Source organism: Pelmatolapia mariae, linkage group LG13 (assembly GCF_036321145.2).
Source record: "Pelmatolapia mariae isolate MD_Pm_ZW linkage group LG13, Pm_UMD_F_2, whole genome shotgun sequence".
Classification (NCBI taxonomy): Eukaryota; Metazoa; Chordata; class Actinopteri; order Cichliformes; family Cichlidae; genus Pelmatolapia; species Pelmatolapia mariae.
In genome coordinates this window covers 6,534,925-6,551,356 of record NC_086238.1, presented here as the reverse complement: position 1 = coordinate 6,551,356, position 16,432 = coordinate 6,534,925, and the positions used below count along the sequence as shown (strand labels likewise).

At 40.3% G+C, this 16,432-nt stretch overlaps 1 protein-coding gene across 1 annotated transcript in view; it reads right to left on the bottom strand.

Moving 5' to 3' along the window:
- Positions 1 to 5,868: 5,868 nt before the first annotated feature.
- LOC134639862 (protein bicaudal C homolog 1-like) overlaps positions 5,869 to 16,432 on the bottom strand; it is a 57,591-nt gene continuing 47,027 nt past the window's right edge. Inside the window, exons 11-21 of the mRNA XM_063491356.1 lie at positions 16,172 to 16,333; positions 15,776 to 15,948; positions 15,531 to 15,672; positions 13,567 to 13,720; positions 12,160 to 12,319; positions 11,997 to 12,036; positions 11,647 to 11,801; positions 11,295 to 11,457; positions 10,774 to 10,937; positions 10,336 to 10,435; positions 5,869 to 9,014 (exon numbers count right to left, since the gene is read on the bottom strand). Of these exons, the coding sequence (XP_063347426.1) occupies positions 8,887 to 9,014; positions 10,336 to 10,435; positions 10,774 to 10,937; positions 11,295 to 11,457; positions 11,647 to 11,801; positions 11,997 to 12,036; positions 12,160 to 12,319; positions 13,567 to 13,720; positions 15,531 to 15,672; positions 15,776 to 15,948; positions 16,172 to 16,333 (1,541 nt within the window). The 3' untranslated portion in view covers positions 5,869 to 8,886. The remainder of the gene's footprint in view (positions 9,015 to 10,335; positions 10,436 to 10,773; positions 10,938 to 11,294; positions 11,458 to 11,646; positions 11,802 to 11,996; positions 12,037 to 12,159; positions 12,320 to 13,566; positions 13,721 to 15,530; positions 15,673 to 15,775; positions 15,949 to 16,171; positions 16,334 to 16,432) is intronic.

Below are 16,432 nucleotides of genomic sequence, written 5' to 3'. Positions count from 1 at the left end.
TAATAACAGCATTTGATTATACAGAAGTTGTGGCTCATCATCATGGAGTCATTCTCATTCTTATATCTCCTAAAGCAGTCTTCCCTCGTCTCCATGCTCCACATGGGAGCATCAGACTGAGGAGGTGTCACTTTCTATTTGTTTTTTGTTCAAGTGTTATACAAGGCGCCCGGAGGAGAGGCCAGAGTGCTTATCTATTCAGCGGACAACGGATTCTGCAGCTGCGTCTATTCCCCCTCCTGAGTCATGGTGCTCAAAACCACAAAAAGAGGGAGGGGGTGCAGTGAACCGTATAGAGGAGAGTCACCCTAACTCTTCTGGGGAAACACACTGTCACAGCATCATCATCATCTCTGAAGTTGAGACAGACAAGAAAAATTGTAGATTAACAAAACTAAAAAGGGGGGGAAAGAAAAGAAAAAGCCGACTGTTTTCATGTTGCAGTTTAAAATGTTTGATTTGCCTGCAGGAAAATAATTGGCTTGTGTTTTCATGCAGCTTGAAGGATTAAAAAATGGGGTTATGGCGGGCAGGCAAATTAAAGTCCTGATAAGCTCATAATCACTGTGGCATTCAGATTCAGTAGGAAACATATAAGGCGCACCACTAAAGCCTTGAACATATTCCACGTTTGGATTCCACTAAGGCTCACATTTCCTGCCAGGGATACACAGTGCATTTAAGGTAAAGGTCAGCATCCTGATCACTCCCTGCAAACTCACTGCGGTGTTCTGGGTAGAAGATGCTGCCACATTCACCTTAAAAATTTAAATTGGAGTTATTTTTAGTATGCCTTTAAGTGGATGAAAGCCATGCGTAACATTATATATTTGCTATATGACATGACTTGACAGTTGCCCCCCAGCTGTGTAAAGAGCATTACAGTGACATCCATGGATTAACACTGCATTTGTTTAAATGCCCCCCACTGGTTTCAGAAACCAGATCATTGAAAGTCCATGTGCAGTGACTAAATCATAAACAAAAACAAGTAGAGCACACCTAATAGCCCTAAATGCACAAGCTTCAAAAAGCCTAATTGCTATATGTCATCATCAATTTCCCTTTGTTGCCCTGTCTCCCTCCCCCCACCCCTCTTATGTCCCTCCACTGCCTGCTGTGCTGATCTGCTTTGAGAGAGGAGGAGCAGGATGGGGAGGGGGAGGGATGAGGCTGACCAGTTCTGGAGGATTCCTTCTCATTCTACCTCCATCCATCCTTTCCGCCACGCCATCTCTCCACCCACCGATATCCCCTCCAGGGTGAGTCGTCCTGTATTAGCATCAGTGTTTCCAGTAGAGCTGCAGGAGGATGAAGGAAGGCAGCGTAAGACACACACACACACACACACACACACACACACACACACACACACACACACACACACACACACACACACACACACACACACACACACACACACACACACACTGTCAAATCTTTTCCCCTTTCTTGTTCTTTTATTAACATTCTTCCTTTAATATTTTTGCCTCTTCAGTTCTACTTTGTCAATTGTCTACCATTTTTTCCCTCTCATTTGTTTTCTCATTTTTCTGCTCCACTCCAAATCTTGCAGTGCCATTCAGTGTATGGTGTGTGCACACTATACACTATAGGCCACAGTGTACACTGTATTGGCAGTCCACTCTCATTTGCTCCCTCTGCTGTGTTTAGAGGCCAAGTGAACACACAGTGGCAGATGGAGAAATAGCGGGGAGAAAGGTGCAGTGAGAAAACAGATCAAATAGGTGTGAAGATTTTGAAGTGACAAAGAAGGCGGAGCGATCCATATGCAGACGTCTCTATAATTATATTTAATGCCTCTGCATCTTTCGTCATCTCTTACACAGCCACATACACACAGTTTCAGAGGTCCGTTAAGAGGCAGAATATGGAGTACATGGGCAGAGCATTTTACATTTGCAGAAAACAATACCAAGTCACCACTGTGTGTGTGTGTGTGTGTCACATCATACCACAAAGACATTTATCTGGCGTTTCAGGGCAGCAAATGAAGCATGTCATTGATTTACAGTGTGAAGTCTGGCCTCGGTGTAGCTGCAGCTTGATTGATAATGGATCTGTGCTTATGTGTGTGTCTCTGGGGCCCCAGTTCATTTCCGCTTTATCTAAGATTATATGAAATTCAAATGAAGTTCATTTATACACCAAAAGGCCACAATGAAATCAGGGGAGACCAATTAAAAGCCAGGTCCAAATGTTATTTATAAAATGAATTAATTGGGTGTGCAATGCAGGATAAGCATGAAGGAAAATAAGCTTATTTGTTTTGCTGAAGAGCTTCGCATGAGGAGGATAAACATGTATAGCTGCAGAGCTAGAGGCTCATTAACTATAGCTTAACACAAAGACTGGAAACAGGGAAGAGCAGCTTTCCTCCCTCTGACTGAAGAAAGAAAAACCCACCTATCATCGTCTATAATGCTCACAAATGCAGTCATATTATTTTGTTAATTTAACCAACAATCCCCATTTTTTAAGGCATGCCTGTTTTCTGACTTGCACATTATTATGCGAAAGTTTCAGCTTGTTAGTTGGCCAGGAAATTGTGGAGGTACAGTTTAACCGCCCCATGAAACTATAATGTCTTTTTATTTCTGCTTGTATGGAATAAAGAATAAACAAATGAGCATAAACCTGAGGTGCTGCCAGGTGGGTTTGTTGTGCTTTGTTGTCATTGCTTTCCAGGAATGACTGTTTACAACCTTTAAGCTAACCAAACTAAAATAAAATAACAGAAATGTTATTTGTATAGGACCTTTCAAGACTAATATAACAAAATCCTTTACAACAAAATACTAAAAACCTAAAATGTTTAAAAATAGATTTTTTTTAAAATTGGTGAAAAAACAGCCAGTTTCTGAAAGGAAAACTTTGACGGACCTTCAAAACACCTGGAGACCTATTGCTTAAGACCACTTCAAAAATACAATTTAGTCTGGCTCCTTAAAGCAAAGTAGAAAGAAATGGTCTTGTGACAGTTTTCAACAGCGGTGATGCAGATGCTCTGACATACGGGTCACTTTATATGATGGAGAATGAGCTCACAGAAAAAGAGCTAGACTTATCAGGCACCGTGAGCATAATGTCCACTGGATAAGAGCCAGGTATGGTGAGGTAGCAACCGAGTCACAGCTACTCTAATTTACACCTTTCCTGCAGAGGCAAGCTGCCCATGAGAACAATATGTGAAGCTGTGGACTCTGTTGGTCTTTTGACGGGGATGCTGCCAGGATGCTGAATAAATGCAGGGTTGGTTAGTGATAAAAGAAAAAAAAATACTTCTTTCTCTGCAATTTAGCTGTCCCTCTCTCACCCTGTCTCTCACAATAGCACATGAAATTGAAATTAGTCACGCTGGGCAAAGGGAATGATTGCCGACTGTGCTGCACACACAACTACCCATAGTGCGATTGAATAGACTCTGATATTTTACAACTAATAGCTTTTCTCTAGAGCTCTAATATCCTTTATGAGATTAAATGTAGGTGAATTTGTTTCTGCCAAATCCAGACACATTCGCTTCATGATGGGACCATTTTCTTAGATAAGACCTAGATTTAATTATAGGTGTGATCCGTTTGTCATGTCAGCAATTGGCAGCAGACAGCAAAATGAATGTTTTCATAACATCCTTCCTACACATTACCCCGTGAGTTTCTCACTTGTACATACCAGTATTTACATCCCATTCAATATTGTGATGTTATAGAAACCTGAAGGCGTCTGTGCTTTGTAAAGCACCTGTGGAAATTGATGACAGAGGAGGAGAAAGTGAACGAGTCACAAGCTGCCACAGACCATAGTTCAGTGGCACCAACTGTTGTTAAAGGGCTCATTTGAGATGGATGAGTGACTCCCTCTGTCTATGTGGCGAACAGCTGAACATTAATTTGCTGCCATAATCAGAAGAGAGGCCTGGAGATGTTTTTTTTTTGGAGCAATAAAATAAAAACGACTGAAAACTGAATCACTTTCCATATGTCAGGTAAAATACAGCACTTTGGGAATATGCAAACAGCCACAGGCAAACACATCATTTTCTCTGAAGTTTGAACATTTCCCAAACTAACTTCAAAATTACAGCTATGATATGTATTAGAGGTGGCGAATGACAATGTGCTGTGCTGCAAAGAGTCTCTCACGAATAAAATGCTATTTTTATAATTTCTTTACATTTTATAATCTGTTGCTGAGTAACCATTTTCCACGCTTTACTTGGGAAATGTCATTTTCAGTGACAATACTGCCCCCTTGAGGTTTACTCTCTGCAAAGCAAAAACAGCTTTTCTAATCTTCTCATATTAACCAAGAAGCATCATCACTGCTGAATTTGTGACTGAGATCTCACAAAAACCCATATTTTATTTCTCGGATGTGAACAGTTTTCTGGCAGTTAGTCGTGCAGAAATGTCTTATTTGCAGTACTTTCATGCAAAACAAAGAAAATAAATTCTGTTCACATACTACAGTAGCCTGTTTATAAGGAGAGAAGACAACTTTAAATTTCTTCTCAAGTGTGTGTTGTATTGCAAATCCTCACTGGTTATAGATTCATTTTGTTGGATTAAGCAGATGCTGTGCAGGTTAGACATTACGTAAGCATATTACCCTCAAACTGCAATATGCAAATGTGTTTTTGAATGTGTCCTTAAACAGACACACCAAGTGATTGCAGAATAGTGCTGAAGGATTACCTTCAATTCAATTTATATAGCTCCAAATCACAACAACAGTCACTTCAGTGAAAGCACTTGGTGACAGTGTGAAGGAAAAACTCCCTTTTAACAGGAAAAATAACTTGAGCAGAACCAGGCTCAGGGAGGGGCAGCCATCTGTCATGCTGGGTGTGAGGAGTGGGAGAGCGTGTGGAAGAGAGCCAGAGAATAACTAATGATGCAATCCAAAGTGGTGGATAAACAGAGTGAAATGAGCTGATCAAAGAAGAAAGACTTGATACACAATGGGAAGCCACAATGGGCCTAGGCTAATGCAGCATAACCTAATTGAGGGTTCAGCGTCACCTAAACCAGGCCTAACTATTTTAAAACTTTTTTTTAGCCTAATCTTAACTAACTTCTGCTGGTCAAAATTACAAATAAAGTATGTATCCAAGGCAGCTAATACAGGTAAAGGAACGATCAAGTCCCATTTATAAGCTTTATTAGCACTAGAACAGGGACGTCAGACTCATACCACTTTGATCTGAAAGTGGGTCGGATGAGTAAAACTCCTTTTTGTCAACATAAATCTCTTAATACAAGATAAAGAAGTGCAGTTTCTTTATCTTTCTTTATAAGGAAGAAAGATAAAGAAACTGCATGTAGAAAATGTAGAAAACCTTTATCTCAGGTTTTCTACAGGACTGTATAAAATACAGAAAAAGGTTCTGGTAGCTCACTGTCCATTTTTATGAAATGTTTTTTTTAAATTTACAGAATTTTTTTTTTTTTAACTCAAACATCTATAGTTGATTAAAAAAAAACAAACAGGAATTTTTCTGTAATTTAATTGTTTATCTATTGGTTAATTACTTTGGTTTAGTATGAATGGCTGTGAGGAGCTCTCCATCAGCAGGAAAAGTGTTACAATTTATCAAAATACAGTTAAAAGTCTACATTCTTTTCCCAAAGCCTTCCAGTGTGCTGGACTGGAGTCTTTGGTTGATTCTGGCCCTCGGGCTGCCTGTTTAACAGCCCTTTTCTAGAAATACTGCACTGATACTGTGCGCCTGGACAGCCTGGTAGCTTCAGACTTTACTTGAGAAAGTTTCAAAACTCGACATTTCTGTGTTATGTGGGAAACAAAACCAAAAGGAGCTTTTGTTTGCATACATTTATTACCTTCATAATATCATTTGAATGTTCGAACAAACATTTTTTGCCTGCTTGACAGATTCTCTGAAAAGTTTATATCTGTACTACAATACAGTTAGAATAACAACAGCATCAACAGATGCCACAGTGAACAGAGCGTTGACCACATGGCAATGTTTATGCACAAATCCATGTCAGGAATATGGTGCAGAATTGTACGTTTCTCACGCAAAAACAATGACTGTAAAAATGAAAAGTTGTACAAAAGTTATGTTATACATCATTTCCTTAGTGGTTTACATTTACATTATAAATGTACCATTTGATTGCAGTACAAAGATTCCTTCAAATAAATCCCTTTGGGAACATTAATATGACTAATACAACAAATCAAAGACATAATTGTGAAACTATTCAATCAAGGGCAAAGACTAGGCAAGCTAGCAGTAAACCTTTTGACTTGGTGAGTCCCTTTACTGATCTGTGATCAAGCTGCAATAACATGCATCATCAAGGCAATATATATAAATTTGAAACATTCACTTGATGAGACAAGAACCTCTATTGCCCTCCGAGCAAACACATCCAAAAAAAAAAAAAAAGGAAAAAAAGTGAAGGATGAAAACAAATGTCTGCTAGGCAGGAACACGAGTCACAGCACTGGGAGAATCAGTGCTCAACATTATTTATCTATTTTTTTTTAATGTAGTACCATGTGGAGCAAAACCAGCTCCGGGTTTCCTTGTAGAATAAAGAATCCCTTTCTACATTAGCTTTAGCCTTCTTCATCTTCTTTAAGACTTCAAAAAACAATAAAAAACAAAACAAAAACAAGAATTTACCTGGTTTGCATAAGCAACCATGTCAGAATATCACTTGGTGTAGTGTTACTAACTTGACAACCACATTGAAAATGGCTCAAGTCAGATAGGATAGGATGCGAGATAGGACGGAAAAGTGGTTAAAAATGAGGGTGTTAAATCGCTGTAAATTAAAACAAAAAAAAGAGGTGATAAATGATCAACTACTTTGAAACGATACTAGGATTGCTGCTACTGTCATAATTAAATTTGCTGAGATAAACATTTACGCACTTGCAATGATCATTTTTCAGAAGTGTCTTGTACATACCTTAAGAGTTTATACAGGTCTTGCTCATTTAAACTAAGAATATTACTCAGTCTTAGCTTTTAAACCTACTGTACTGCAAATATAAACAAAAAGGAAAAATGACTTCACAAAGAGGCTTTGAATTGCACTTGAAAAACGCTCACCATTGGAAGATGGATGTTCTTGTAGTTTAAATGCTCAGACATATTTTAAGAACATTACACAAAAAACATTTGGGTTATCCAAAGTTAATGAACTGCTGGAAAAAAGGATGTTTTCCTTTTCAAAAAACACATGACTGAACATAATCCAGGGCTACAGAGCAAACACAAGCTCTGGTGATAAACACTGCCGCTGCATGCATAATTCTGTTACTTTATTAAACACTGCTTAACCAGGTTTTGGGGATATTAGATTACATGACTGATAGTAGAAAATACCAGATTTTTATTTGTTTTCATCTTAGATCTCGCAGTCCTTCTGGTGACTTTAGTTCTCTATTTGTGTCTCGCAGAACTATTCATATGAGACCATGTTGGCTGTGGGAAAACTGGTTCTTTGTGTGATGGCACTTCCTATCTGGAAAGTAAGGTCAGAACAAAATATTAGTGTTCTTAACGAAATTTCTTCCTGCTGAAAAAACGAGTTATGGATATTGGCACGTTTCACTATTAAAGGCAAGGCCTTGTTCTGTTAACAGGCCTCCTCTCCTTGCTCTAGCTGAAACTCTAAGTTAACAGAAAGATAAAAAAAAAGTTTCAGATACACAGTAGACCAGATTGGGAGATTTAAGGCACACGGAAGGGGCCACAGAGAGGCCATGACTGGCAAAAAAGATAAAACAAAAGACCAAGTACTATAAACAGAGAAGAAAAACCACAGAAAATTGCCTGTTGACACAATCAAAGAGGCCTACAAAGCTTTGCCTAACTGTCTCACATCTCTGCTGCTGTCTAATGGCACAGCCATGCTATGGCTCCAGAGACTAAAGGGTAGGAAATAAAACTAAAACTTACAAGCAAACTAATTACAAAAAACAAAACAAAACAAAAAAAATCATAGAAACTCATTCATGAAAATATAAAAAAATACATATGTAAACCGATTACCAATAAACATTCCACTCATTTGCCTAAGATGGTAATAAAAACTAAAAAATAAAATCATAATGCAAAATGAATACAAAATACTTATTTTTGTCTCGTCTAGAAAGAGAAACTGATGCTCAACACAAACACTGATCTCGGAGGAATGTCCACCAATCGAAACACTGAAGGAGTCAAAGGTCACAATGAGATTTACTTTGGTTTATGTGTTAAAGTTGATCAAGTCACCGCTTAGGTGCGCTGACCTATTATTACTTCATTTGGTGCTGTGCTAATGTCACTGGTTAAGTGCTTACTTTTGGCTTGGTAGAAAATGCATCTGTGCTTTAAGTCAATAAAAAAATGCATAGTTTCATTTCAATCTAAGGAATAAGGCTCTCACAGGCAAAAATCTAGTATTATTAAAGTGCATGTCACTGATACAAGAGCATAATACAAATGCAGGTAGTACCAATGTGTAAAATGATGTACTAATCATTCTGCCTGTTCCCTTGAACAAAAAGTGGACAGAAATACTGGACAGAACCAAAACCACACCCTTCATATATAAATGCTCAACAAGAGACTAGTGGATTTATAAGGCAATAACACTGAACTTCATGTATCTGAGAAATCCCTTTTTTGTTGTTGTTGGCACTTTAGGTAAAACTATGGCTTTAAAAAAAAAATGTATTTATATATGCGCTATATGGCAATGCAACTTTGTGAACAGTCTCAATTCAGCTGAAGCTGAAAAAGGGTAAACAACCACTGAAACCTAGACGCCACTCTAAGATGCTGGACTCTGGTCTTCTTTATGGACGGTTCTCCGATGACTGGAGCTCTGGAGGCGCCTACCATCGCCCACTGACGCTGGCCATCTCAGCGTGAAACTGGCGGGAGAGGCGGCCGCTTGCCCCCCCTTCCAGGAAGGAGGACCTGATGGGTGGCTCAAATAGTTTCCTCCGGTTCTTGTTTAGTTCTGTGGGCAGGAAAAAAAAGATAACCGCAAAACATCAGGAGCAGCAAAGGTGATACAAACATAGTGTTTAATGTGGGGTAACTTCCATTGTTGCGATGGGAATTGCAGCAAATCAAAGTAAAAATAAATATAACCGTGGAGAATGTTGCCATGTCTCTGCAGCCTTCACTGATCTACAGTGACAAGAAAATTGGATTCAAAGCACTACAGAATTGCTCAGATCAACAAAACCCCTCTTTGTGTCCATCTGGTTTTACACAGCAGTTTGGACAAAATGATTTCATAAAAATGTCTCAAGAACACCCTGGCATCTCTCAGTTATTCATATGATAGCCGCAGTCTGTCGGTGCCAGCATAAACCTTCAGTATGATTACTGGAGACAGACAGCTCGCTCCAGCAGCTCTTTTTACTGGCACACCAGCAGGAAGTTAAAACCTGGATTGACTTGACTGGTATTCTATCTTTTTATGAGAAGCAAAAACACAGAAAGACAGACAGAGATGCGCAATATGCAGTTTTCAAGCTCTAGAGTCGGTCAGCGGAGATGAAAGTTGACCTCGACTTGGCTGAGGCGACAGGCAGCAAAACCGATCCTGGCCTTGGATCCCTCTGCTTCCTTAATAATCATAGTGCTGACCTCGACATTTCCCCTCATTGCCCTCGCTGTCAACCCTGACTCTGGTCAGACGTTTGTGAACTGAACATTTAAACAATAACCATGACAGGAAGTTCATGATCCCAACACAGACATGATTAACTCGTGCAGGCTATTATAATGTCCAAAAAACATGAGGTCAGTAATGAAGTGTGACACCCACCACATTCACATTAGATCAAGTGTAACAACAGGGAAGAGCCTGCATCAGCATGAGACAGGCAGCTGGAGCAGCTGGGAAAATGCCGAAACACTCATCAGAGAAGAATTTGCTTGAATCCCATTTATTGCTGCTTCTGCAAATTACTGCAGCATGTCCTCTCAGAAATTTGACCAGTTTAACTTCTATTCTGGCTTGCTGACAACAAGAACCACCTATGAACTTATTATTTATCTTTTGGACTGCTGGGATCCACTCAGACAAAACAATAAACATAAAAAAAAACATTAATGAAACTGCCTTCGGCAAAGGTGAGCTGGCAGAATGAAGCTCGTGCTGGTACGAGTGATTATCGGCACAGGAAAAGACCGACGTGGCTATCTCTGCGCTGTGTCCGTTGTTATGCAAATGTTTTATTTGCAGTGTCATGCAGCTGACAGCACAGAGGCAATGAAAGATAAAATACAACAAGAGAATGCTCTTTTTGAATTTTGTTTTTCCATACCCGAGATAGCGAGCAGCATTTTCCTACGCGCACCAAAGGTGGTGATTCCCAGTTCCTTCAGGTCCTGGTCTGTGAGTGTCAGGAATGTCTGGAGGTCAATCTAGAAGCAGCAACGAGCCAGTTTAACAACCTTAATCTAGAAAAGATCTTCAAACATAAATGTCAAGACTAATGGTCATGTACATAATACCCTCCCTGCCATGCAAGCAGCAATATTTGATGTACGAATGCAATTCCACAGCTTGTTAAGGAAAAATTAATTAAAGGGGGAGCTATGAATGTAACATAGCAACAACAAATAATGACAGAGATATTTCACTTTGGACAGAAGTAATGGTCTGGCACACCCACACTTCCACCCCTACAGTTAAACCACCTTCACTAATGAAAGAGGATGAAAGCTTGTGCGATAAAAAGTTGGTTCAGAATCGGGATTACCTCTTGTTGCTGGAAGACGTCCGTGTACTTCCCCAAGCCCAGTTTGCTGAAAAGCTCGGGCAGGTCTGAGCCTTTCAGAGACGAATTCAGGCTGCAGCCGTTTGTGCCCGTTACTGATGAAATAGAGTCCATGTAGTTGCTGCTGCTGAGGAAATGTTCTGCAGCTACACGATAGTTTAAAAAGAGACATTTCTTTCATTCAGTCAGTCAGGTAATGAAACAATGTTTAGTTTAAAGAGATGAAAATTGGGACCATTTTGACTGAGACCATCTGTTCTGCAGATTAACTAGACTGGCAGCTTCACTAGACTTTATCTAACGTGCCAACCCTGAGTGCTATATTGAGTAGGTAACTGATTACTCTTACAAGCAAAACCATCAAATTCAGAGGCAAGAGTGCTCACAATGACATTTTAAATGTGGTTTGTATCTTTATCTTGTTCTCTTCCATTTCATTGTTAATCAGCATCATTATTTGAAGAGTTGGTGTAATGAATATGCCACAGCAAAAATTTACTGACCAGATTTGTTCTGTTTCCTCTTTGGGCTGCTGACAGCTGAGGCAAACTCTGTGTGGCTTGCTAGGCCGTTGCTGGTGCCGTTCCTCTCACGCCAGTTGTCAGAGTCACTCCCGTTCCCCACGCCTTCCCGGCTGCTGGATCGAGACAAGGGCAGTGGGGAACCCTGAGGGCCAAAAAGAAACAAGTTTAGACTGAATTCTGTACATCCCAATACAGAGCACAAACGTCTGTCTACTAAAACAACAGTCAGACAAATAATGTTTCTTATAATATACACAATATCAGTAAATGCTAAGATATTGAACATATTGATCATGATAATGAAAGTTAAACACTTTCATTCATGTCTGACCTCGTATGTCGTGCTCATGCTGGGTTTGTATGAGACGTGATTGGCTCTCCTTAGCTCCTTGATAGTCTCAGCTGGCATGGACTTTGAGAAGCCCAGACCACTCCAGGTGTTGGTTGGAGTGCGCACCTCAGTCACTACTGGCTTCTTCAACATAGCTGTGCGAATACAGAAAACCAGTGATGCAAATATGTTTCTATAAAAGAATTATTGGGACACCAATAATATTTAGTGTAAAGATGTTTTTGTGGCTAAAGAAATAAATTAAGATTTTTTTTCAGGGGACTAAATTATAGGTCATACTCCTAATGACACTGATTGCACTATTTGATGGCACAAAAATGTCAACTCACCTTTAGTTGCCAGTAGCTTTTTCTGTTCATAGTCAAAAGCCTGTAAAATTCAACAGATGGTTAAAGCCAATAAAACCATGGCCTCTCTTTCCATGTTAGCTCTCTCTGTGTGTGTGTGTGTGTGTGTGTGTGTGTGTGTGTGTGTGTGTGTGTGTGTGTGTACCTGCATGTTGGCAAAGGAGGTCTGAGGTGCCAATCGGATTCTCTCCCTCTCGTTCTGTTGTGCTGCCCTTTCAGCCGCCCGCTCACTCCCCGGTGCCCTCTTATCTGCCACAGGACTGTCTGATGAGCTGGACTCCGTGTCCGAGAGGAGACAGTCAGAACTGTTGGAATTAAAACAGGCACTGTATCAGTGAATAACCTTTCTTTAGCTCATCCTTTGCTGACGTGATCACTCAGGCTGTTAAAGAGGCCCTTTAGTAACTAGCATCTCCATTATCCCTTTTCCACTAGTATCTACTCAGCTCGACTTGCCTCGGTTTTAAGGATTTTCCATTTTTGGCACCAGGTACTTTTTTAGTACTTACTCGGCCGGGGTTCTAAGTGATCCGAGGCGAATTTTGAAACTCGACAATGAGGGAAATGGCTATACAAAAAAAACAAACAAAAAAACCCCCCCAACACAGTGGTCTAACAAAAAGCCACAGGCTGAGCTTCAACGGCCTCCATTATTCTATTACGTTTGTGTCGCATACAAATGACATCATGTGACTTTGCTATTACAACCTCAGGCATATAAGGTGCCTGACTCCATTCTAATGGAAAACGACTGAAACCGAGTAAAGCTGAGTCGTGTCTAGCAGCTACTTGTGGAAAAGTGCTCGCTCTCATGAATGCTGATGTATATTCGAATTTTTTGTAGCAGCAGAGTACAGTTTTTGGACTCGAGTAATTTTGCATGAATCAGAATTCAACACACAATGCTCCCTTTCAGGCAACTTTCTTCTGACTGGCTGTCCCTCTCAAACAAAAAATATGAAGATCAGTTGGGTGGGGTTTCTGTGCTCACATAGCCAGAGCTGCGTACTTGAGATAACCATGTTAAAGATATCTCTTCTGACTGACATCAAACAGAGCCAAAACGCTAAACAGCTAAGCAGATAAAACAGTCTGAAGCCTGAGTTTTCAGCTCAAAGGGGATTACTTGCACATTTGCTGACCTCATTATTTCAAACTTTGGCCATGTTTGATATTAACATCACAACTGTCAGAGCATCTATATGGAAAAAAACAAGGGAAAGTTGATGGATCCCACTGCACTATTTCAAAAACAGCTGATGTACTGGGATTATTATAAACAGAGTTAGCCATTAAAATAACAATGCTTTCCAGTATAATGTGTATAATGTACCACAGCTGGTAGCCATTGCTCCAGTTTGGGATAGTCTGTGACTTTATGCATTATTATTGTTTAAAAATAAAAATTATCCCATTGTTTCTGGGCTTATCTTAATATCTGTAAAGATCAATATTTAAAGAATACTATCAAACTGTAGGAGCATGATCTGTAAAAGATTTTGGAAGAGATGCTAAAAAGTAACAACAGAAGTCATAAATGATTCAGACATACTGTAGATGGGAGTTCTTGGTGCCCTGCAGGAGCTCCACAGCCTGTCGTTTTCCTGATGAGGTCTTACATGACGCCAGCATCTGTTTCAACTCACTTCCATTAGCGGAGTGCGAGGGGCTTCTGGGCATGCCCACTTCTACAAATGTGTCAGAGCCTGAAGGAATAAACACGGACAAATTGTGGATATTCTCTTTTTTCTGTGCAGACAAAATACACATAATGACAACAATAGCTGTAATACTTTAGGTTTCATCAATTTCAATTTACACCATAACACAGCCTGCACTCAGAAGTGTCTGGGTCATTCAGTATGAATGAGTATGTTTAGCTTGTGAGCATATGTACTGCATGTGTGCATGCATTCAAGTGTGACAGGTCTCACTTGAATTCTAGATTAATTAAAAACACACCAGCTGTGATTATAGTGGTTTTTCATCCGCTTCTCTGCTTTTAACCCAACAAGGACCTGCTCTGTGCAACAGGATGTGCACGTGTGAGTATACATGGGTCGCATACTGTAAAATAATATGATGTCAGCCACTTAAACGAAGTTCTCTGGGGTTTAATGTTTGAACAATATCCCCAGACACCTTCAACTGACACAGCGGAGTTAAGCTGTACGAGGTAAGCCAGCACAAACACATTCTGGGACACAGGAGGTGGTAAGGGAGGGAGAGGAAAACTTAACAGGACACACCGCGTCGGGGGAGGACAAACCTTAAAAACAGCGGGGAAAAACGAGACGCGTGAGAGTGAAGGTTTGAGGGGAAAACCGCGAGTGTAAGACACAGAGGAAACGAGGGCCTTTCTGAACCGCGAGGAGACCAGCAGTTAATCTGTCTCCGCTCCGAATGTAGTCAGAAAGCGTATGAGGTTAGGAGGACAGTATAGAGAAGTAAAACGTGGGTACAATAAAGGTATTTTCCTCAAAGTGGGTTTAAGGGTTACATAAATCTCAAGTGGAAAATCCTGATTTGGACATTTATGTTAAGTCTGCAAAGCTAAGGTCCAACAAACCTGAGCTGAAATTTTTAACAGCTCAAACGTTCTGTCAGTCCAAGGCTATAACAACACATAAATCATAAGACTTTGTTTATTATAAATGACTCACCACAAAAAGTGAGCAGTTGTGAATAAGTGCACACTTTCAAAATGACTTTTTAGCCAAGTTAAATGTTTTAATTAAAAACGGTGAAGATACGAATGAAAAATGTTCATAAAAATCTGTACATAATGTAAAGGCCTGGAGGAAACGTTAAGAAAACCCCAAAACCCAGATGGCCACCTTTGAGCAAACACTTAGTGACAGTGGGAAGGAAAAACTCCCCTTTAACAGGAAGAAACCTCTGGAAGAACCAGGCTCAGGGAGGGGTTGGGGGAGAGGGGCGTTAACTTGGGACAAACCAAACCAATCACATGACCCCCTTGGCAGAGAGAATTAATCTTATATTGTTCTCAATAGCCATTTTATATAGTACACAGTCATACGCCACTTTGTTAGGTACACCTCTTCAGCTGCTTGTTACTTGTATCACATAACAGCAACTCGATGCATTTAGGTACACATGGTCAAAAGGACCTTGTGAAGTTCAAACTGTTTAAACAATGGTGAAGAAATGTGACTCTAATGACGTGTTACTTACTCCATCTCAAGTGTTTATTGAGAATAGTCTGAGAGAGAGACAGAGGAAATAAACAATAAGCAGCAGATCACTGGGTGAAAATGTCTTAATGATGCCAGAGGAAAATGGCCAGGAGTGCTTGGATCTGATCCGAAACCAACAGTAACACCAAAATTGGACAATATGTAATTGGAAGAACTTCGCCTGCTCTGATGAGACTCAATATCTGCTGCAGTATTAAGACGGTAATGTCTGAATTAGGTGTAAATGTGAAAGCATGGATCCAGCCACAAATCGCATGTGTTCAGTGACAAGGACACTCTGCAATGATTTGAGGAATACCTTCGTCCGGGCTGGACTTGCTTGACCGTGGTTCTGATGGACTGTGGCCACTGGCTTCCTGGACTGAGTCACATGGAGCTGGACTCAAGACATTTTCTGCAATTGACGCCGTTGTTATCCTCCCATACACTGAGCCAGAGTGCTATACATGTGCATGCCCACACAAAAAATAAAGAATAATTATTATCACAGTCATTCAAAATGTAGAGCGAGGTGATACAATATAAAGTTGGTGGGGGCCCAACCTTGACATGTCCATTCAGGGTGCACTCAGGGACCCCATTGGGCTGCTTGTCTATGGGGGCGAGGCCAGGCGGAGGAGATGGTGTGTTCGGTGTATAACCTGGCACACCGGACAGCAGGATGCTGCTCAGGGTGGCCTGAGTGGCAGGATGCAGCATCAGCTGAGATGAGAAGCCTTAAGTTTCCAAAATATCAAAGTAATAAGAAAAATGTTATAGGGCTTTTTGTCATGTTATACATTACCCGAATTACCAAAAATTAAAATAAAGATTGAGACATTTGTAAGGATTTTACTCTTTCACGTCAAGCATGCATCAAGACACATAATTTGTGAATAAAAAATAAATTAATTAAATACAGATTTACCATAAGAGCTACTGGCAATACTATATACAAACCTTGGGTGCTGGTGAGTGAACTTGGCCAGAGGGAGGGGGAAGGAGTGGGGTTACTGGGGCTTGGGGTCTGCAGAGGGCTCATGGAGGAGTTTAAGCTGTTCAGCACAGCGTTTGGGGCAGCAGAATTGGGGAGAGAGTGTGATGCTGTTGCACCCAGGAAACCTAAAGGGTAACCAAAAGAAATTAGGAAAGAAAGGAGAAGACAGTATATGAATAGATCAGTGGTGGTCCTGTCAAAGTGCATTTTTCAAGCTAATCATA